Here is a 24,829-nt window from a genome sequence, read left to right as displayed (position 1 = left end):
TTGGAATACTTGATCACTCGAGCGTCACTCCACAGCGTCATCAGCAGCACTCAAAGGATCTGCCCTTATGTTGTTGAAGTTTGGTTATTTAAAGGTGCTCTAAGCGATGTCGAGGTGACATCACTTCTTGTTGATGTTTAAAGTATTGTCAAACAAAACGAAGGCTAGCTAGACCCTCCCTCCTCCTCATCCGCGCACTAACCCCCCAAACCCTTCTTATTGGTTATTGGCTGGAACAGTTTGTTATGTTTCGTGGTGCGGGTAAGCCCAGTTTGTTTTTGTTGCCGTTTGTGGAGCCTGGGGTGTCTGCAGAGACCGTGTTTTTTTACAGTGTGTTCAGGGGACAGGCAGCTAGCGGATAGTGAGGAGATGTTTGTTGTGTGTGACAAAAAATGTTTTGGCCTAAAAAACGCGTGACATCGCTTTGAGCACCTTTAAGAAATTCATAATGAATAATAATAAAGCAAGAGACCCTGTTTAATATGTGAGATCTGTGGATTATATAAACTGCAAGGGTAAAGTATAAATTAAAACAGATTGTGACCGATGTGAAGGGGGAGGAGAGTTTATACGTGCGTCACGTTTAGTCAATTAAACACTTCCGCATAGGATACACCCGTGTATCCTCGCTCATGACTCCTCTGGAAGCCTCCTCACCCCTCACTCCTCGATCTTCGACTCCTCGCGGTGCAATTAGAGAATTGAGATGTCCTTCAAGATGGCTGTGCTTGATTGGTTCCCGGGTCATAGGATGGAGGACAGAGGAGCGAGGAGATGAGGAGGGATATTGAGAAACACCCCTTGTGTCTATCAGAGCCAGATATCAATTATTTACGCATTATTGCATAAATGAAACGAAGATAATAAAGTCATGATGACATAACCATTAGTACAGTTACACAATCCTAAATAGGGATTGGAATTGTAAAGAATGGTAACACTCTACAATAAGGTTCCTTTTTAACATTAGTTAACTACACAGACTTTCCACACTTTTTAGAGGTGTTAATAATTGGCCTTATCTATATATTAAATAACAATACGTTTGTATTAATTTTATAAATGACTACTTTAGAATTAGTGTTTTTGATTAATTGAAAAGAACTAACTTATTATTTGCATTCATTACAGTATTATTTTTTAAAAACTGGAACTCTGAATAAGATCGTCATTGTAAACATTGGCTTTTTGAACACTCATCTTGTCTGCCATTGGTCTGTCAAACATATGGCCCCACCCACATTTTGTTTAAAGGTAAGGTAGGCAATTTCAGAGAGGCTAGCAATAGCAAGTTAGCTTTGGAAGCATAATATCCCACCCTCCCTTCAGAGCGCTCTCCAAAGCCACGTCTCATCCAGAAGACATGAACGCAGAGAGCAGAGTTTACAAAGACGAGAACCTCATGTCTCAAAGCAGATAACATTACAATAATAATGAACGTAAACAACAGAGCTCTTGCTTGTACCACCGGACTGCTGCAGGTTAATTTCAGCATTGATAGTCTTGAAATGCATAAATCCGAGTCGGAGGACGTGAACAGCTCCAGGTAAAAGGTCACTGGTTGCCATCTCGTAATTACGGTTGCGACACGGCGTGAACGCAGCATAAGCTTTTTGAGCAGGGTGCATGGAGGTTTAGAAATGCATATGTTGACATCCAGAGGACATCATATCCTTGCATTCGGACCTAATGCAATGATTGGACGAACATTGTTTGGTCCTGAGACTTCCACAAAAGATACATGTTCATGTTTTAATATTTAGACCACTTCCATTATTGATTGCTATCAGGATGCAAAGAGAGCTGCCACCAGTATAACAAACAGTGTTTATGAAACAAATAGCCTACTCTACCCTTAATTTATGAATAGTTTACTTATAGTTGTCAAACTTCTAGTTGTGCATATTAAGATGGGATAAGAAATTTTAAAGGTTTCTTCATCCAAAAATGAAAATCTCATATCGTTCCACCGATGACTGTCTGTGGAACATAAAAGAAGATATTTTCAGAAATGTCTGTTTTTGTACATACAATGGAAGTCATCATTTTTGTTTGGTTTGTTTGCTTTGTAAGGACAGAAGGGGGGCTAAATTACGATAGCATTTTCACTTTTGGGTGAACTAACCATTTAACATGTAACGTGTAAAAAACATAACTTTTAAGGGAAAAGGATTGCATAGCTGTTAGAGCCACTTATGACACCATACCGCTCACCTTTTCCAAATTAGGAGATTGCCGCCTCACTGTGACCGTCCACATGAGCGTGAGGAGCAGAAGGGCTCAGCAGTGCGTATGCACACCCGCCACTGCGTCTCTCCACGGTCGTCACAGCGATGGGGCAGCTTCATGAAGTTCGGCACGGTCGTCTAAATAAAAGCCTGCGCTTGCGTTGCTCCGCACTCATTTTAAACCCTGGCGCCGCTGTAGCTTGTTATTTTGTCAGGAAGATTAATGTCTGGACATGTCAAGTAAAGAAAGTGAATTCCCTCTTGAACACTATGTGTATGATTCCAGCCGTAACTTGAATAGAATAAGAATCAGCCTCATGTTTGTTTGTCCATCAGACTATAAACATGGTGTTAGGAATAGAATTAAACATTTATTTAGAAATTGTAAAAAAAAAAAGAGAGATTGGAAATTATAATGTGATTATATATGAGGTAGGGTGGTGTTTCAAAAAACATGGAAAAATGAAAGTCTGTTTGCTTGGCACTGTGACATTTCTTCATGTCACAAATAACATTGTTTGATTTCATTTGACTTGATGTGAGACTTAATGATATGATTTTGCTGTTTTGAAAATTACAAATCCCTCTGTTGTACATTCCTTCCATATTCTGTCTCATAACAAAGCAAATGACAGAATGTGCTTCTCCTTACATCAAAGCGTCTTTCAATAAGCTGCGGAACGAAAATAACATCTACGTGGTTGCTCATCAGCTCAGAAAGCCTCAAAACAGGCCTCTCGCAAAAAACATAAGGGTAACCCTCAGATCATGAAATAACTGTCTTTTCATGACCTATGAAAAAGCTTTTTGGAAACATCCTTGTAATACGGCATATTTTCCCTAAAGAGATGTAAGGCAAATGAAAGATCAGTGCTACATTGTCAGCCTACATTGAGTTAATGCAGAACAAATGTATACTCTGGCTCTTTCATATTCATATTGTAAGCTGCCTGATCGGTGCACATCAGAACCTGCAGCGTAGCGTGTAAGGGGAGTGTGGGGCGTTCTGGGTAGGAATAGTGCGCGTGTTCCCTTTAGAGGAAACATAAAACGGCACTCAGGGATGAGGAGTAATTGCCTGAGTCTCTCCACGCTCGTAGGCTAATGAGGAACCATGTTGGCTCTAATCACAACACTGCTCCTCTGTCTCAATGAAAGAGCAGTTGTAGTCTCACAGGAATCGCTCGCCTGTCAGACCGGGGCATCGCTGTAGACTGAGTACTGACACAGACGGGGAACTTGAAGCTGCTAACTCACTTAGGTTAGCTAAAAGTAGCCAAGTCAAAGAGAAACTTGAAGCCTGAAGGGTGATAAAGTTGAACACAGGAAAAAAACAATAGAAAGCTCATAATTTGCTAGCGACATGTTTGTAACTAAAATAACAAGAACTGTTACTCTTGCCTTATTTAAAAAAAACAAAAAAAACTGCAAGTGAAAGTTAATTTAAGAGACTTTCGTTTCGAGTCAATACTTGGTGAAGGAAAGTTATCTGCTACTGCAAAAGATACCTACCTAGAGAACATGGGTTTACAACTCTGACACGATAAAAAAAATAATGATAAAATCTCACAAAATGTGTCTATTTATGACCCTTGAAAACACTAGCTGCTTAGAATGCTTGTTGTGAGTGAGCTGTCCGTGGTGCTGAACTGAACCTGTTCACTTAATGGTACTGTGTAGACATGAAAACACTGATATTTCTTTTTGAGGAAGAGGTAGAGATTAAAAGACGGAAGATTCAACGCGAAAGAGGTTTAATGTAACCTGTATTTGTGTTTTAATGTTCTGCCACCTAAAATAACATTTTGACTCATGTGTTTAAGTAATATGAAAGGTTATTTAGGTGTCATTAAAGTTTTATTTTCTTCAGTGAAGGTCCTTAGCAGTACGTTAACTTAATTAAAGGGATGTTCTGTGTTAAATAGAAGTTAAACTCTAGTAAACTGTCAATTACCACTGAAAATAATCAACTCTAAAAATTGTTTATAGTAATCCACTGGTAGGCACAAATTGCAAAGATACATGAACGATACAACACTGTTAATAAGTTTGGGGTTGTGAGATTTTTTTTTCATGTTTTTAATATTGTGACATTATTACAGTCTAAAGCAGGTGTGCCCAACCCTGCTCCTGCCGATCGTCTGTCCTGCCCAGTTCATCTCCAACCCTAATCAAACACACCTGAAGCAACCGATTAAGGTCTTCAGGATCAATTGAAAATTAAAGGCAGGTGTGTTTAATTAGGGTTGGAGATAAACTGTGCAGGACAGTCGATCGGCAGGAGCAGGGTTGGGCACCCCTGGTCTAAAGTAACTGTTGTCCATTTGAATATATTTTAAAATGTAACTTATTCCAGTGATGTGGCAAAGAAGCCATTACTCCATTCTTCAGTGTCACAATCATTTTAATATGCTGCATTTGGTGCAATAGAAACATTTCCTATTATTATCAATTTTAAAAACAGTTATGCTGCTTAATTCTTTTGTAGAAAAAATTATGAATTTTTTCAGGATTTTTAGGGTATAAAGTTCCAAAGAACAGCATTTATTTCAAATAGAAATCTTTTGTAACATTAGGACTGTATTTACTTCCACTTTTGATCAATTCAATGTGTCCTCACTGAATAAGAGACAATTGACCCCCAAATGTTTGAATAGGAGTTAACCTGTTTACATAGACAAATCCATCTATAAGCATAGCAAGTTCATTTATTTAGAATGGTAATCCAGCCAGTAAAAGGACAATTTAGTCAACTTCTAAATCAATTTAAAAAATCATATTTTGGTACAAAAGAAATTATGAGCTGCACATTTTACAATAAGTTGTCATAAATGCATTACGTAACAAAAAACAACAACAACAAAAAAAACTATGTGATATCCGGTCCATGGATTTCAACCTATTTTGGACCCTAAACATGGATTTAATATTTAAAAAACGGTACATTTTCTCTCTCTCTCTCTCTCTCTCTCTCTCTCTCTCTCTCTCTCTCTCTCTCTCTCTCTCTCTCTCTCTCTCTCTCTCTCTCTCTCTCTCTCTCTCTCTCTCTCTCTCTCTCTCTCTCTCTCTCTCTCTCTCTCTCTCTCTCTCTCTCTCTCTCTCTCTCTCTCTCTCTCTCTCTCTCTCTCACTCTCACTCTCTGCCTGCATCTCTTGGTTTAACTTTAAAGTACTGTATTCCCAGCATGCCTTTCACATTGTCCTTTAATGTTTTAAGTTTGAGGCAGTTGTAAGACAACTCATAAGGAGAGAGTCATATTAATAAGAGTGATAAAATTGCTGCAACCCTCATACATTTCAAAGCTAATGTGACTAGAAATGCACTAGCAGCACATGCACACAGACTTGCTGTGGTAATTTGATTGATTTGTTGTGACAGCAGCCAAATAATTGAGAGTGAGAGGTGGTGTGTGTGTGTGTGTGTGTGTGTGTGTGTGTGTGTGTGTGTGTGTGTGTGTGTGTGTGTGTGTGTGTGTGTGTGTGTGTGTGTGTGTGTGTGTGTGTGTGTGTGTGTGTGTGTGTGTGTGTGTGTGTGTGTATGTGTGTGTGTTTTAGGGGTGTTACACCACCTTTCTCCTAGACAATCCTGGAAGAGTCAAAGATTCTCATGTGCCATTGGGTATTGTTCAGTTTTCTTTTCTTTGCCACTGAGTGTGATGCTGTGTGACTGCATATGACAGTGGCATAGCTACAAAAATAACACAAATCGTATTGTACACATACACACACAGTGAGGTTGCCCCACACATATTCAGGCGTTCAAACAGAAAGCACCTCACGTCACAAACAATAAACATCCTTGTACAAGTATAAACACATTTTACCACATCACACTCAAATGAAGTATCTGCACACTCACAAGAAATGTTTTTTGCTTTTGCGTGTGCTTTCTTGGCAGAATGACTTTAAAGACATCATGTCATTTAGCAGGACAGGTAGCAAAGGGTAAAACATTAGCTAAGCAAGGCCTCAAACAATAAGCAGCCTACAGAATTATGAATTAACATAAAACGCTGTCTTTCTTTCATATTTCTACCTGTTCTGACCTTTTAAAGTTACTTTTTTAATTTGGAATTTAAATATATATTTTATTTTTTATCTGTATCTATATATAAAGTATCTGTATACAATGTATCTACATTATCGTTCAAAAGTTTGGGGTCAGTATTTGTTTTAAATAATTTAATACATTCTATTATTCAGTATTCATTTAATATATTCAGCAAGGATGCAATACATTGATCAAAAGTGGCTGCACAAATCTACTGTCAATGTTACAAAAGATTTCTATCTTAAATAAATGCTGTTCATTTTAACTTTCTACTCGTCATGGTTTCCAGCACAACTGTTTTCAGCATTGATAGTAAGAAAATAAGAAGAAATGTTTCTTAAGCACCAAATTAGAATGATTTCTGAAGGACCACTAATGACTACAGTAATGGTTGTTGAAAATTCAGCTATGCCATCACAGGAATAAATTATATTTTAACATATATTCAAATAGAACAGTTAATAATAATAAAACAGTTATTTCAAAGGGTAATAATATTTCACGATATAACTGTTTGTAGTCTAACATTATTACTGTTTTTAATCAAATAAATTAAGTCTTAATGAAGTCTTCATTCAAAAACATGAAACAATTTTCACCAGCACTAAACTTTTTACACATTTTTAGTTATTTAGTCCTAAAGTATTTATCAAGGTATGGATGGGTAGGGGGGAAAAAAAGGATAAAGGCAAATTTTTTTAAATCTTCATCAAAAATCTTTTTAGGAGAGAGTTATCCTAAAAAGATTTTTAATTTTTTTAATTTTTAGGTCCATTTACACAATCCGTTTACATTACAAACTGTTCTTTTATCTTTTAGGTTCAGTTAAGAAGTGGCACATCATGTTTGTTCAGATTTTGTCGTCAAAACTGATGATTTCATTTTGATTTCCTTACCTTGTTGGTTTAAATCACTTGCTTTTGAGCACACTGAATGTTATTAACTTTAGTATAAACGAAATAAGACCTAGCTACATCAATTGTGCGTGTGAAACATTAAGGGCACGGATTGTCCTTCGGGTGTCATATAAAATCGAGCTGTTAATGTTTGACATATTGGTGGCGTTTGTCATCTTGAAATGGCTTCACCAGCTGCCTGTCCTGCCACATACAGTTCTGTCCTGCATGACTGGTGGCATTGTCACTCTGTTTAAACTGTGAAAAGAGGAAAAATCCCCCTCCTCAGAGAGAGAAAGGGCAAGAGAAATGGAGGGGGTATGTGAAGGAAGATTGGAAAAGACAATAATAATGGTAATCGGATATGGCTTTGTCCGTTTCGATCGTGGAGGCCACATTGCTTTGGCCCTCCTGTGGTAAAACTGAAAGAGACACACAAATATACTCCGTATAAGCCGAGACCCGGGACCCACATATACAGTATGCCTCTGTGATTCTGCTGGGATTTAGCTTCCCTCCACTCATCCATGTTCGATACATATTTTATGGTAATTGCATCAGTCTACAAATAATTGGGAAGTGCCAGTAATGTTTTTTAAAGGAGTGAACTGGCAGTTTTCTCTCCCGATGAAGAACTGGTGCAGGGAGGCCTGAAATAACTTAAGCCTCTCAAACTGGCATTAAATTAAACCTATCGTTTAGTGCGCGTTCACCGAGCCTCCTCCTAACCCCCTCCCAAACCGCTGAGACTACAGCTCCTCGGAGGTAGAACATCTGAAGCAAAGCCACATGTTTGTGCTGGCGGAGTCCAGCTCTGAGCCCATGCTCACTCAGATATGTAATGAAAGAGTAGGAGGTTGTTGGAGTAAGGGATATGTATACATACATACTGCACATACATACTACGAACTGCTCAGGACACACTAGACATGGGATAAAAAAGCTATTAAAGTAATGATGGAGAGGAAGGTGGAGAAGGAAGGAGAAACATTAGAGGTTTTGGAAATATTGGAATGGGAAGATTATCGTGAGTGTCTTAGCCAAACAGGAAGTCTAAACTAGATTTATATGGGTTTGCTTGGTCAAAAGGTACTGCCATGATGCTAATGTGTGAATGGTTGTCAGGATGGTTGATTATGTTCCATCAAATTTTATGTCTCATGTAACATGTATGTTTGTTTCATTGTGTTCTGTTCCTGTTTTGCCTTGTTTGTTAGTTTGTCTAGTTAGTTTCTCTTGTTGTTAATCAGTTCCCACTTCTGTTCTGTTTTATCCTTGATATAGTTCACCCAAAAATGAAAATTCTGTCATCATTTACTCACCCTCAAGTTGTTCCAAACCGTTTTGATTTTCTTTCTTCTGCTGAACATAAAAGAAGATATTTTGAAGAATGTTGGTAACCAAAAAATTGATGTACCCTACTGACATACGGTATAGTATGGAAAAAAAATACTATGGAAGCCATTGTCAATCGGTAACCATCAATTGTCTGGTTACCGGCATTCTTCATAATAACTGAAGAATATTCTTTGTCTGTTATCGTCAATAGCTATGTTTCCGTCCAAAGATGTGAATTAAAAATAATGCATAAAACCTAAATCCATCCATCCATCCATCCATCCATTTCTTCCGTGTGTATATATACTTCCACTGTCAATTTTGCTTCAACTAAAGTTTTTTTCTAAACTTTAAACCCCCCCCCCCCCCTCCCAAAATATGATATAATTCAACAGAATATTTTTATTGTGCATCGTTTCTAATCGAGCTGTAATTTTGTCACATTTGGCAAAATTTGCTAAATATTATACACTTTTGTAAAAAGGAGTTTGCCATTTTATTCCACAATGTGTAAATGGAATTTTTACCACTGTCATTTCCACCAAAGTAAAGACATAAAAAACATAAATTGAGATTTGGTGGGAATGACACTGTGGTGGAAATTTTAATGACTTAAAAAAATAAAATAAAAAAATAAATAAAAGACAGAATTCTACTGGACTGTATGAGTATACTCTGTTGGACACAGTACATTGTTAGACAAATTACATTAAATTAATTAATTTATTATACAATTAAATTTGTATGTATAAAAAATGACCTGATTAAACTGCGAAAACATGTAATGATATGTATATATATATATATATATATATATATATATATATATATATATATATATATATATAGTAAATATATATTTCATTACATTGTTTTTCCTCAACTATTGTTTAATTGAATGACATACAGTACAGTTCATAAAACTTCTGGAATCCCAACATTAATTGTGGTTAAAATTAAAAAAAAGTTTGAAGACAAGCAGCTTTGCCATAATTAGAACTATTTTAGTGTGCACCTTTTATCAGGGGGCTTCGATTAGTGTTGGACAAGAGAAAAGTAATAGTACATCACTCTTAAACGATTTATGCACTGAAGTCTAATACTCAGGGTTTGATAAACCGGTTAGGACTGCTTCTGAAGCCAACGTTTAACTGCTTAAAGCCTAGTCATTCAGCACAGAGCTACTATATTCCTGTTGTAATTTTCAGTACCTATCTTATTAAAATCTTTACATAGACTTCTGAGACACCTTTCATAGGCTTCCTGTTGTCAAGCTCTGGAAATGGAAATTGATTAGTGATTTACATGGTCAGTGAGGGGAGCATGAACTGACGAAACATTGTAAATGAAATATTAGACTCTGAGCGAGCAGAAGGCGAAAGAGAGAGATGGTAATCTGTGGGGACTGTTATTCCTGTCTGGGAGAACCGGGTAGCGTTTTTACATTTATCTGGGTTCTGCATGACTCGTAATGCTAATGGTAATTTCATGGGAGTGAAACGGAATGAAAATGGGGTTATCACACTCCACTGACAATGTGCGATTGTGCTCTGTCACAGGACCTCGTAAACCATATTTCATTCTTTTGTGAGTATGTTTGTGTGTGTGAAGTGCATGTGTGTATAATATGACTTATGGCTGAAACTCCCCTGCAATTTACTATAAGAACTAAAGGTTTTGGCAGAAACAATTAGACTAGAGCGAGAACAAAATGCGTTTGAATGAGGAGATATAGTTTGTTGCGACCTATACACCTTCTCGTGTGAGTAAAATATGATAATTAGTCTTCTTAATGGATGAAAACAAAGAATGTTTGGGGCATTTGAGCGGCACGCATTGCTTTCATTTCATTTTAACTGAAAAAAACCCACACTTTAAAGCTGAATTTACCCTCTGCGAAAAGTCAAGTTTGCCATTGTTACAGCACCCCGGGAAGTTTTAAAGAAAGCCCAAAAATGTGTAGGTGTTCAAATGAATTTTGCTCTGGCCACTTACGGCTTAAAAGAAGAAACATTTCGTCAATAAAGTACAGTGAAATCTCCAAATGAAAACAAGTGTATTGAATGTCCAAAACGATCAATAGCAACCTCGCAGCTTATCATTGCCAACTTACAACGGAATCAATAAAAACCTACACAAATCTAGCTTCGTCATTACGCCTGTGCCGTTCAATCAATATCTAAAGAATCAGCCTATCAATACACATCACACAGCGTTTTAATACAAGTGCTATAACTTTCTTTTCCTCTTTCGCTTAAGCTGCTGCAGTTATATTAACAATTCAATCCATATAAACCCGGCGAACGCATTTTAATAAGGATCACCGCTAAAGCCGATAGTGAGTGACACATGATAAGTGTTTCATTTGTCATTTCATATCAGATGAAAAGCCTAAATATGAGAGGGTCTAGAATTTGACCCTTCGGTCGGGTGAAGGTCTATATCTCAGATAACGTGGCTCGCCCTCCTCTCTCGGAAACACAAGATGCTGTGGTGATTTCTGACGCGGCAGATGTTGCTGAAACCAAGCCTTTTTGGAAGCGACAGACGGGCTAAAAGCTATCTGCGGTTTCTAATTGCCATCTCAGGGCCTAATTACCTTAATTAATAGATGTGCTTTCTGGGCAAGGGCTTCAGATTCAAGGGTCTTCTGTAAGTGTTAAGGGGCCCTAAAAGGCCCCAGAGGAAGGCAGGGTGGAGTGTAATGGTCCCTCAGGGCTCCTTGCAGAAAACACAGCAGGCGCATCAGAGTTGGATCATGTGGCTGGTAAGTAGACCACAGACGTGAGAGAAGAGGAGATATCGTCACATTAAACTCGTACATCTTTCACAAACAGGGCTGAGTGTCGGACACCACTGGAAGAGGAGAGGAGGGGGATGAGGGCAAAGAGACACACTGAATGTGTCATTTTGCCCTTAAAATATGGAACTTTTCATCCACTCAATGCCTAATGCTTTCTAATGTCCTTTTTTCTCTATTGTTCAGTAACATTGTCATTTATGTCAACATTTTTCATTTAATTCAGTTTCATCTGTTTATTCTCTCTTTAATACTGTGTGCTCCACAGCATTTAAAATCATAATAGTGTGTATTTGGTTTTATTTAATTTTATTATTACAGAATTGTATGATTAAAATATGACTAACTTTTTTTTATATGTAAAATTCTCATTTGAGATATTTATTTTTTTAAATCATCTTTACAGAGAAAATGATGACCTTCACTAACAAAAAGTCCAACAGAGCTGAATCAACGTAATGTGTTCACAGCCTTAGTGCATTACAGTATTTCATCATGATACATCTCCTCTCTATGAACCCTATGTGTGACATTAGCCATGGGAAGTTCTATTTGCTTTCCCAGCCTGGGCAGGTAATGTTAAAAACAAAAAAAATGAAAAAGAAACAATGTCCATCAGCTAATAGGAAATCCGCTCTGCTACCACACATCCCAGACCATATTTCTTTCTTCTCCTTCTCTCCTTGTTACCCTTTCCCTCCATCTTTTTTTTCTTTTACATTTTCCACCCTCTTCTTCTTCCTCCTCCTTCCCATCACGCCTGTTGTCGGTGTCCTGCACGAGCGGGAGATGTGCGCGTGTACGTCTGGGCCGCATACATTTGCTCTGATGATGTATTGTCCTGCTGAGGAGTTTCATTTACTGTGGCTGGCCTCTGCTGAACCTGTTGCTAGTCACTGAGCACGATAAGCGCATAAGTAGCACGCCACTTCATTCATCATGTATCGCTCAGACCGCTCAAATACCTCATAGGCCATGCAGAAGAGAAACTACTAAACCGGCAGAAAGGATCACGGTGCTTGTCTCAAAAAGCTGAGGTCGTATTAAATGCCATATGCTTGTTTTTTTCCCCCCAAAGAATTGTGCAAGGAAGTCTGCTGTTTAAAATGTTTTTGCAAAACTGTTTGCGAGCTCATAAAAGGGTTCAGAGTATGTCAGGGACGCTCGTCGCAACCAAAATAAAAGAACAACGCACACAAATTTGTACGTATTTGATATTCCGGGATAATTCGCGTTTCGTATCAGTGGGTGACTTTTCTACTTGCGTTTTTCTAGCCGTATTCGAATTCATTAAAGTGCATTAGGAATCACAAGCGGTGTCATGTCACTTAGAGCTCTACGTTCAACAGACCGGCTGCCCGCGGGCACAGCGCTCCTCTCCCCTTCGTTCGGTTGAACGCAATAACGCTTACATGCTCCGCGAGACGAGCAAAAGGAATAATTAAAGAGGTGAATGATAGTGGGAGAAGGATTTAGGGCAAATCCTATTGTTTAAAGCCGTTTCGTTCCATTGAAACTTCGTTTTCCTTTACACACTTTCTCAGAGCCCTGGTTTACACCCCGAATTGTTTTTTCAGATACATGCGTACACATTCCGTCTTTTGTTTTCAAAGGCTAAAGCAAAGCACAATGCAGGCAGCCAACAACAAAGACCTTATGATGTACTCACATTGTCTTTAAATCAATTCATTTCGACACCGCTGCCTGCGCAGCCTTGCGCTTATCAACATCAGGAATACAGCTGAGGGCAGAACAACAATGATATATATATAAAAAAATGCATTTTTAATAGCAGGTAGAACGGGAGTGTAATCCTCAAATAGGTCTTTTTTGCAAACATTTCTTCATTTAGAATATGGAAGGAATTGCTATCGGAATCAGACTTTAAATGAGGCTTTAATATGATGTGGATAGGCCAATTCTGTGCTGTCGTCCACCTATCCTCGCTTTAAAAGTGCCCCCTCGATCCCCTCCTCATGCTTTTACTGTCAGTCAAAGAGCACTCTTTCTCCCTGGCACATCAGGGCCCGGCGGTATTGATTTTTCCACCCACTGAAACCACCTCGTGAGCATAAATTTTGCATTAGACACTAAGGGGAAAGCGGGCGGGGGGACAGGACCTCGGGAACTGGGCGCATGGGACAGCCAAGCCAGACAGGCCAAAGAGACAGACAGAGATGGTGAGCACAGGTAATGTTAGTGAGTTAAAGTAGGTGGTGATGAGCTGGCCCTTATAAAAAAAAAGTGCACTTTAGCAGAAATACTTGTGGATATATTATAGTTTAAAAGAATATACTTTAGTGTGAACTGAATGTAATTTTTTTGGACACTTACTTGCATGTTAATTGCAATTAAATGAAAATGTATTATACATATAATTTATATTGAATACATTTTTTTACATTTGTTTAATAAAAACTTTAGAGTACTTTTTTAACCCAATTAAGTAGGACTTATGTATATCTTTATATGTAATTCCATAATTACTTCTATTGTCTTTGAAATATGGTTAAAGTGTGCTGCAGAATGTTCTGGAAAGCATTTATGGTAAACTAAAATATACCTCAATGTCATTTCTACTGAAATTGTACGTCATCTATTTAAATGTGTTTGTAATTACGCATTCATAATGATTCAGTTGCAATGTACTACTTTAAAAATATATTAGCTTTGTGTAATATTGAATTACACGCTACAGTTAAAATTATTGTCAAGCATGAATTTTAGTATGTTAATCAACACATCAAAATAAGTGTATTTTAAAGCATGTCAAAAGTATAACTTTTAATTTGATATTTATTACAAAGTGAACTTTTAAAAAGTGTACTTACGAAACATGAACGTGTATTTTTTAAGTACACTAAAGTGGCCTTTTATTTCATTAATATTATATTATCTGCAAAAACAGTTTTTGGTAACTTTGTTACTAGGTGTACTTGTTACAGTGTAATCATACAGTTAGTAATATATTATGGTAATAATATTAATTAACAACATGTACTGTACTTAGGGTTAGGAATAGGGTTTGGGTTAAGGTTAGCTGCATGTAATTATGCATAATTTACTATTTACTACAGTAAGTACATGTAATATATGTAACAAGGTAAGTAAAATAAAGTGTTAACCAGTTATTTAAAATATACTTAAAAGATTTATATTACATTACAAGTGCACATTCAATTCATGTCTCATTAAGTATTAGTAAAAAGGGTTGCAAATAGGTTTCTTATAGAAGAAAGAAGACAAAACAAAAAGTTTTAATTACAATATTTCAACCCAAAATACATTCAAAGAACAATCTGGGGCTCAGTCACATTTTTTTTTTTTTTTTTTTAATCTATATTTTTTTAAATCATAAAACCACTTTTACACCTTGTTCTCTCTGGAAGACAGCCCAGATTTCCTTTAAATCCCCAGCAGAGCCCATAGCAGTAATACACTTTGATCAGACATGCATGTCAGACGAGGGGCTTTGTGGTCTGATCCTAACACACTCTGTCCACTTCAGTGCTATAAACACTCAAGGTCCCTCACTTGCTGTCTAACCTCTCTGCCTTTAAGCATTGTCTGATCCCAATCCAAATCACTGTTAGGGAATCATTTAATAATGTCTGAGCCCCACTGTAAGCAATGGAGGTGTCATCTGCTAAAGATGGTACTGATATTTTTTATTTTTACTCATTTAGTCCAACACTGACCTTATTTCTGATAGAAATTAAGCTTTTATTTGTGCTTTATAGTGCAAATGCATTTCCAGACATAGATTTTTTCCCCCCTGGAATCCTTTGACTATAGTTACAGTATTTGATTACACTATCATTCAGTCTTTAAAAGTGCTTTTAAACCATTCAAGCCCTATAAGATACAAAAGAGAGCTAAATTCGATACTGGTGCGCTGCCTGTGAACACACACCCGAAACGGGCACATAGAAAGCCGCTTCTCAGAACTGATTAGAGCTCCCTTTTGAGGCTTATTGTGCTTGAAAGGACAAATTTTTTTTCTTCAAAATGCCTATTTGGAGAGTATCTTCATAAGCACAGTCTTAAATGAGATAAATAGACTTGAATAAACATAACGGGTTGGGATGTTTTGTCAGATCCGCATCACGTGTGTCATGATATTAAAGTGACAGCAGCCTAATATACCTGCTGCAGTCTGTCATGAATGTTAAATAAGTCAAATAGCTAGAAAAAGAGAAAATTATTTAACGCTTTTGACTGAATAACTTGTAAGAGAATACATAAAAACACCATTAGACCTCTCTTGTTCTGCTCCTTTCACTAGTTTCTTCCACCACAGTCATTTCCCACCGATTTAATTAACTCAGGGTTACTTACTTTTGACCTTGCGATAGGCCTTTAATTCACTGCGCAGCCTGTGTGTGTCTCTGCGCGAGCGTGCAACTTCATTTTGTTTTGCTGTCACTATTATTTCTGAAGTGGGATGCATCATGAAATTTTAGTAGTGTACAATTTTTGCTATCAATCACTTTGACAGGTCTTTAACAGGATTAAAATGTCAGTCAATATTTCTTGGAGAATAAGATGTATGCATGCAAATAATAGATGTAGCATTTTAATTGTCAGTTAATCTCTATCTCCAACTGATTTTACACACAGATCAGACCCAGACATAAATTGTTGTGTTCGTCAGGTGGACGACCCCAGAGGAAAGTGTGTTGTGTGGGACAGGCAGACAGTGTATTAATGAGATACTCTGCTTTGCCTTGTACACTCTCTCTGATACTAGAAACAAAAATAGTGCTATCACCCTGTCGCTTCTTGATGACCTCCGCGTTGACCTCTGACAATCAGCTGCGCTTCGCACACACACACATCAAACACACCACAGGTAATTTTTACACTGGGAGATTGGCACACACAGGGTCGTTGAGGTGAGGAAAATGAGTTTGTGTTAAACAGAGGCGTCTCTGTGATCTGTTCTGGAGAATTCTGTTGTGCTGCTGCTTTGCTTGAGTTCAGGTCGGTCTCAAGAAGAGGGAGGAAAGAAAAAAGTACTAAATTGGAGTGGATTCAGGTGCAGGGAGGCAAAACAGAGCATCCATACGTCAGGCAGGTCACAGAACCTGTCAGGATGGGCCCTGGCTTCATTTGTGTGTGCTTTGAGAAAGTTGTCAGGTTTTATTTCATAACTATAGACTTCTGAGGGTTTGACTGAGGTTTATATGTCTGCTCTTTACTTTTGCTTATGGAATACAAATGAATTAAATAGTGAGGTAATCTACCTGTCAATTCATCTTTTAATGTGACATGCGATTTGAATGTATTATGACCTTTAAAAGAGAAAAAGGACAGCATTTATAGTGCGCAACAAATCTAGATGCTTTGTCCACTGGCAGTGCATTTATTATTTATGTTTTATTATATTGACTTATGAGCAATGCTAGCTTTAGCAGTGCTGAGGTATTCTGTGGTTTCGTAAACATATGAAAAAAGATAAAACAATGTGAATAAAAATAATTCAGTTAATAATAATAATATAAAATATATATTTTGTATGTACCACAAATTGAGTTAGTTAAAGAACATATGTAATTAAGTAACTTTTTTATTTTAATAATTGAAAGTAACTTTCTTCTGTTAATATATTTTTAAGTGTAATTTTCAGCAGCCATTACTGCAGTCTTCAGTGTCAAATGATCTTTCTGAAACCTGACTTGGTGCTCAAGAAACTCTTATTATTATCAGTTAATTTAGATTAACTTTTTTAGGTTGCCTAAAAATCAATAAAATATCTCAATTATCCTCTATTTCTATACGTTCAGTTGTGTAATAAATCATTTTCATTACCTTATTTTAAGTCTAAGCAAACTGTTTTAATGTCTTAAAGTCTTTAACATGCCCTGTGGTTCATATGAGAACTGCTAGATTCCATACATTACTATTGTTGTCCTGCATCCTTGAATTTTTGTCATTCTATTATGCGTGAAGTAAATATTTACTGCTTTCTGTATCTCCAATGGGATGCCGACATACATCATTTTCTGGTTCATTTTCAGTGGAACTGAATAGAACAATGTGGATTGTGTTTGTGTATTTTTTACTACATGTTTTGGTCATCACCCAAGAAAGAAAGCATTATTTCTTTTCTTTTCATATGCTCTCCATGTCCTTGTCTTCTCATATAAACACTCCAGTAAAGTAAACGCAGTATTTCTGCTCTGTATTTGTGTAGATATAGTGTTTTCAATGCATTCAGACCTTTGCAGCTGTGTCATTGCACCCGACTCTTTGGCTCAAGGTCTGCATCACAGAATCCTCAAAGTCTGCATCCTCTTTCGTACGCAGCGAGACGGAGTATGTTTAAAGGAGAACGGAAGGTTAGCAACGAGAGTTTCGTAACGAGATGACAGAGTTTATAAAGCACTCGTTCTCAACCACAGTTTTACCTGCAGTGCTGCCCATATAATAGGGCCACATGGGGTTTCTCTACCATCCTGTGTCTCTCTCTCAGTCTCTCTATTTGTTTTCCTTTTCTTTATATTCTTTTGTTGTTCTGTCTCTTTCTCCGGTCTCACGACTGCTGCGGGAGCAGACCCTCCCATCACCTTTGATCTTCCTCTTGGTTTCGATAATATTTTTGACAGGATTCAGGCTTTCTCTTTTCTTTGTCCTTTTTTTTCCTGTCCTCCTATTCTTTTTCACTCATTTTCTACTTGTAGCAGCTCGCTCGGCTTCCTCTATAGTTGTGCGATGGAGTGCCACATATGTACGCCCTGTCAGGGCCTGCGAGACAACTTGCCCCAACATTTCAAGCGCGAATTGGACTCTTGGAATCTTCCCGGGCGCAGATGATATATATAATTCATGCCGGGGTGTGAGAGCGGTGTCAACGTGTCAGGCAATTGAAGAAATGTAAAAGTGGGCTGTTTACTGGTTGAGAGACACTTTTTTTTGTTTTTCTTTTTTTCTCGGAGTAGGGGAGAGAAGGCTTATGGTTCGTCAAAACCACGCCTGCCTGTCCGGTTGTGATGCACGAGTAGCCAGACCAATCAAAGAAACGTCAGCACCAATGTATTTTCTTAGTTAGCCGCTGCAAAAAATCTCCTGGTTTTAATTATTCAACTGCATCAATTAATTATGACCACTTCTTGTCAAGAACGCTGTGCACAAACATATGCTTGCCGATACAAGTCTTGCTTTGTACCTGAAACATCGATCCATTGTTCAGTTATTTGGGGATTTATTTTTGGGATGGCTTACACTGGGCTGTGATTAATGCAAATTATTCCTGATGCTATATGTCTATAGATTATTTATGTTGTTTATTTGTTTGTTTGTATGTATGTTTTTATATGTATATATATATATATATATATATATATATATATATATATATATATATAATACTTGTCAATTAGGACAAGTAGTTTGAAGGATAAATGGATGTCCTAATTATTCTAAACAATTATATCTTAAAAAAGCTATTTACTTAAAAGTAAAAGATGTTGGTAACACTTTACAATAAGGTTCATTAGTTAACATTAGTTAATGTATTAACTAACAAGAACTAACAATTAGCAATACATTTGTTACAGTATTTATCAATCTTTGTTAATGTTAGTTAATAAAAATCCAGCTGTTCATTGTTTGTTCATGTTAGTTCACAGTACATTAACTAATGTTAACAAATACAACCTTTGATTTTATTAATGTATTAGCAAATGTTGAAATTAATATTTTAGATATAAATATTAATATAAGATAATATAAGATTAATAAATGTATTAATAAATAAATGTATTAATAAATTAATAAATTTAACTAAATTATTTCAACTTTATGTTTAAAATGAAGAAAAAAACTTTTTTTATATAGTTTTTTTAAATAATTTATTTATACATATATATTTTTAAAGATTTTCAAATATACTCTCTGAACAGAAGACATGACATACACAATTTTGCAGTAAAACAACAAAGATACTGAAATGATTTTTGCAGTGTGCATGAACAGAATCATTTGAGAGTCACACCTGTTAGTTATATGGTTGTCAGTCTCAAACACTGTGTGGATTCAACACCTAAATTGATTCAAATATTGAGATATTGCTGTGCGATATCATCTCGGTGCCAGCAAAGGAGGACATCTTGGTGGTTTTATTTCTGTTATAACTTCAAAATAATGGTGCCCATAAAATGTATGTGACATCTTGGGTTTAAATGCAGTGTAGAAGAAACATCTCTGTTTGATGACTTTGCGGTGAAGAGTTCATTATCAGAACATTGAGCAGAGGGCAAGCATCTGTCTGCAGAGCATTGCTCTAGTTCCTGCAGAGAAGACAGAAGGTCATATATTCATTCCGATATGTTGCCAGTCTGTTTTTCAGTGTTTTCTTTCATAAGGTGTATGGATAATTTGAGTTGACACTTTCTGGTATGCAAGTCGTGTTTCAGTCTTTGCACGAATAAGGTTGATTTTGGTATGAACATGTGAATGGAAGAGGCTTTAAGAGTCTAATCTAAGTCATCTTGTTCTGTCATGGACTAAATGAGGTCCAGTTCAGTGTATAGTTTTTTTCGGAGTAAAGTTATTTCTCCGATCCCAGCAGAGTGACTGGTGAGTCACTCTGCTGAGAATTAGGCTCTATTGCTTTCTTACAAAGAAGTTTAATGAATTCATAAGAATTACAGTGAAATGCTTCTCTTCATGTATCACAACAATAAAAGCTTTGACATTCAGAGTTTCCAATGCACATGAATTCTGTTCCATTTATTCCGAGGAAAAATATACCCAAGAAACATTCCTTCTTTAGTCATTTTTATACTCACCTTTTTTCGTAGTTCTGAAAATGTATTTTCTTTTCACTGAAAAGAGAAATGTTCCCTTGCAAAATTTACTTTGATGCTGCGTCATGGGAATACTTCCGCGTGAGCCAGTGTCTCAAGCACGTGTCAAAACGAGCCATTCTCTTGATCAAACTTTTATGGACATCAAGCGCGTTAGTTCTGGCAGGTCACGTTAGTCAAGCTCGCATCAGCCTATCAACGCCTATCACCGTATACATATATAAGCTCCTTCAGTATTATCAACAGCTATCGCGTTGCTCAGTTAATTACCCTCCTTCATCCCCAGCTTCTCCGCTTGTCAGTCAGGATTTTGGTTCCCCTTGAATCAGAATAAATTCTCGAATTATGTTGTACTTTAAATCTTGAATTAACGATATTGCATGCATTCATGTTGGTTCTGTTCTGTTTACCCTAAGGGGGGTTATTGCTGCTCTCCCTGCTCTTATCCATGCCACGCTGCATGGATGCGCAGGGAGTTCTCGTCCAGAACGGAACCATACTGGCAATCCAAAATGTATGCTAATTGTCAATCGTATTTGACGATAGTGGTCCTGACGGAAATGAAATATATGTCCAAAAATATATGCCTGAAATACACGTCATCAGCTTCTTTGTCTTCAGAAGCTGAATGTTTAAGCTGTTGTCTGTGTTTCTATATTGTCAAATGTGTGTGTGGAAATATTAGTCAGGAGAGCAGTCTGTTGACATGGCAGGGTTGAGAAACAGAAAATGTGTGACTCTGTTCCTTCGCTTTATTACGGTGGACGATACACTCCCCATGTGTGTTATGTGTTTAAATGAGGAACATACAAGTTCAGTCCTTGAGGGGGCTGACTGTGAGTATTGCAATCGCTTCAACATCCGCAAGCTACGATACTGTTTGGCCCTATACCTTACCGTCCACTTGGATGATGCAACAGCAGCCACAGTACAACTGGGCCAGTGCGCTCACCACACACCAGCTATAGGTGGAGAGGAGAGAGAGTGATAGGGCCAATTCAATGGAAGGGGATTATTAGGAGGCCATGATTGACAAGGGCCAATGGAGGAAATTTGGCCAGGACACCGGGGTTACACCCCTACTCTTTACGAGAAGTGCCATGGGATTTTTAATGACCACAGAGAGTCAGGACCTTGGTTTAACGTCTCATCCGTAGGACGATGCTTGTTACAGGCTGTGCCTGTACTCCTTTCCCCTGATAGCTCTGATCCTGGGAGTTCTAGCAAGGGTTCACCAAGATTGAGTTCACCTTCTTCTTGGTTTGTAGACCTAGTATCTCTCCCGGATGGTCTCCCATTGGAGATTCCAGTCCAGATGGATCTTAAGCACACTAGGCGATATTTCCTCCCTGACCAGAGATCTGGAAACTTTGTGTCTGGCCGCTGAGGGTCACCAGCTCATAGATTCTGGCCTCTCGATTGTGGATCCTGTTGCTAATACAATCCAAAACTCTACAGCTCCTTCTATGAGGAAAGCTGTATGCGCTGAAATGGCAATTCTTTGTATCTTGGTGTCAGCAATATAATGTGAACCAAGTTGAAAGCACTGTACAGAAGTTCCTTCAAGAACGTCTCACAAAGGGGCTGGCTCCAGCTACTTTAAAGGTGTATGTGGCCACTTTCTCTGCTAACTACTCACATTTTGATGGAGCTTTGGTGGGACGACATCCTCCTGAGTTCCCTCCTGGGACCTGGCATTGTTCCTAGGAGCCTTGATAGAGGCCCAATTTGAACCCCTAAAGTTGGTTTCAGAAAACAGTCTTACTTGCAAAGTAGCTTTATTGCTAGCCTTGATGTCACCATAAAAGAGTAGCAGAACTTTTGTTCCTTCTGTGGCTGGACAGCCAGTTGTTTTGCAGAATTTCTTTCCTCTCCCTCATGAGACGCTTGAGTAGGAAAGCTTGCATCTGTTATGTCTGGTCCGTGCCTTGAGGATCTCTGTCCAAGTGATGGGATCTCGTATACTTCAGGGCTGATCCAAGTTTAATTTGGGCTCAACAATGTTTTGTGCTTGTACACAGCTTTTTGGGCAGACTCTTTCCCAGGACGTGGCGGCATTGGTATGGAAGTTCCCATAGGGTCAATGCAATAAAGCAGTGTGGAACCTGAGACAGTTTCTTGTTAACATTTTTCAAAAAAATACAAAAATAAAAAACTTTTCACTCACCAGCCATTTTAGCTACTAAATCTTTAAGTTCTCAGCCATTTAGGGGCCGGTAGGGGTTGCACGACTACTGATTTCTGCTAGTCGATTTCTTATCAAAACAATACTCAAGTTACTCGACTACTCGTGGTTCATGCTACTGATTAATGAAAAGACATGAAATAGTTCTTATCAATAAACATTTATTAATTCATAGCCTATTGCAACAATTACATAAGTAAACTCTCAAAACATAATTATGATATTACATATTTTAATTTTCATGTAACAGAGTAAAGCCAAATAAATAGCCGTTCTTGCCTTTCATTTCAGACGCAGTGTCCGCTTTTAGGGGCCGTTTACATATCGTGTCTTTTGCGCGCTCAAGTTCGTTATTTCAAATGTAGGCTCGTGGCAAGAGCGCTCATAATGGAAGCGACGCGCATGTGGTGCGGTCATGTGACAAAAACCAACCGATCACCTTCGGCCTCTCCGTAACATCATCGAAAGTTTGGCCGAACAGTTGATCATCATAGCTGTACAGGGTGGATTTTTATTTCTCATCTCCATAAATATGTCTAGTAGTAAAGCTAATGCAAGGGCTAGAAATCAATTAATCCTTTGCTGATACTTCTTCGTCATCATGGAGAGCGCAGTTCATGGTTGCATAGCAACAAAAGACGCCATGGGAGCGCAAGCACTTGTGGAAAGGAGACAGCGGCACAGCTGTCCACGTGTTTTTAGACGCAATATGTGAACGGCCCCTTACAGAGAACAGCCCCTTACAAATTACGATATTTTTGTCATCCTTGATGAAATACTTCCACACTTCTGATGTGTTCTAATGTGTGTGTTGTCTGTTGGTGACGTTCGCCATTTGTAATTAATTTATGGTTAATGCACTCTCGAGTAGTCGATTGTTTCCGACAGCGCCGACTAGTGGTTGAAGTAGTCGACCTCTCGACTAGTCTATGCAAGCCCTAGGGGCCGGTTACATATACTGCTAAAACAAGTCTTACAAGTTAGTCATAATTATTTTTTTCTTTTAGACTGTTCGTTACCTAAAAACGTAGATTGGTCTAATTTGAAACAGAAAAGTAAGACTGATTATTTTAACTGCTAGTTGGTTGTACTAGTTCTTAAGACACATTCTTAGCATAATGGCTATGTTTATGTAATTGACCTTAACTTCTACTAGCCTAAACAAAAATATCAGAAACAAATATATTTGTTTTCAAAGTCACAGCTTAGATTTAAATTAACTTATTATTAAATCTTATTCTGAATCATTGTATTATTGCATTGTTGAGCATAGCAATAAAGATGCCGAGGCGCTTTTTTTCCCAAATGTCTTGGACATGCAACATTTATGGGAACGGGTTGGAAAAAAAAATCATCTTAATTGGCTCCTAGGGCTCCATCTCACAGTCAGGCTTATCACACACCAGATGCGTCATTCTGTCCTCATGTTCTCAAGTTCAAGGCGGCAGTCCAAAACAGTGAATCTAAGCACCATACAGGCAAAAGTTCACTTCAAGTCAAGAATGAACAAAGTGGTGTCAATGAGTTTAAAGTAAGGAATTTGAAAATACAGTGCAAATGGAAAGAGAAAGGGTGATCTATATTAATTCTCTATATGAAGCATATTTATTCAAGCCACAAAAACAAACCTGTTACTGTTATATTTGGCTTGCTTAGTTGGGGACACTTAATATTCAACAATATTATTGATCTGCCTGCATTGAAACAATTATATGAGAACTGAACTGAACTGAGCTGGACGATGACATCACTGTTTTCTCCAGAGCTTCTGTAGATAAATGAACTAAATTAATAAGATTTTTACAAAAGAAATTAACCATCAATGAACTTACTTAAGCTGGCCTATGACACTATTTTCTTCTAGATCTTCTAGATCTGCTGTACAGCCAAAACCCCTTGTGGTTAAATTCAACTTGAATTGGCTTTAAAAAAAAAAAAAACAATAAAAAAAATTCTTGGCTTAGATCATGAAAAAATCTAAATCTTTCTTCCTCTTTCTCTCATCACAGCTACCTCATCCCTAAACTCTCAGCTCCAGCATCTCCAACAGCTCCAACAGCTACAGCATCACCAGCAACAGCATCATCATCATCAACAGCAGCAGCAACAACAACAACAACAGCGAGAACGAGAACGAGAACAGCGTGAAAGAGAACAACAACAACGAGATCGGGAGCAGCACCAACATCTTTGCGGCCAAACGCATCTCCAGCCACCCAGCCATCATCAGCTCACTCCTCCGATCCAATCACAAGCGTCTGGACCTTCTCCAGGCTCCGCCTCCACCTGTACCACCTCTAATCATAGCTCAGCTCAGCCTCCCCAATCTCCACCCCCTCACAGGCAAAACCAATCACCAGCTCGCAGCTTGCCATCGCCTGTTACGCCTCCTCTACCACTACAGGTAATATTGGAAAAGAAAATTAATTAATTAATTAATTTTATTATTTCATTGTATTTTGTTTTATTTTGTACCTTTAAAGTAACTCCTTTAAAGAGTCAAATTCACTAAACACTTTTCC

At 37.8% G+C, this 24,829-nt stretch overlaps 1 protein-coding gene across 3 annotated transcripts in view; it reads left to right on the top strand.

Annotated features, from left to right (window-relative positions):
* pou6f2 (POU class 6 homeobox 2) overlaps nucleotides 1-24,829 on the top strand; it is a 156,285-nt gene that overhangs the window by 79,890 nt on the left and 51,566 nt on the right. For all 3 annotated transcript variants that reach the window (XM_077244354.1, XM_077244355.1, XM_077244353.1), the window contains one exon: nucleotides 24,317-24,711. In XM_077244354.1, coding sequence (XP_077100469.1) covers nucleotides 24,317-24,711 — 395 coding nt within the window. The remainder of the gene's footprint in view (nucleotides 1-24,316; nucleotides 24,712-24,829) is intronic.

Source organism: Siphateles boraxobius, unplaced genomic scaffold (assembly GCF_051911475.1).
Source record: "Siphateles boraxobius isolate OS27281-9 unplaced genomic scaffold, OSU_SipBor_1 26, whole genome shotgun sequence".
Classification (NCBI taxonomy): Eukaryota; Metazoa; Chordata; class Actinopteri; order Cypriniformes; family Leuciscidae; genus Siphateles; species Siphateles boraxobius.
The sequence above is the reverse complement of the archived record's forward strand: the minus strand, read 5'-3'. Positions and strand labels throughout refer to the sequence as shown.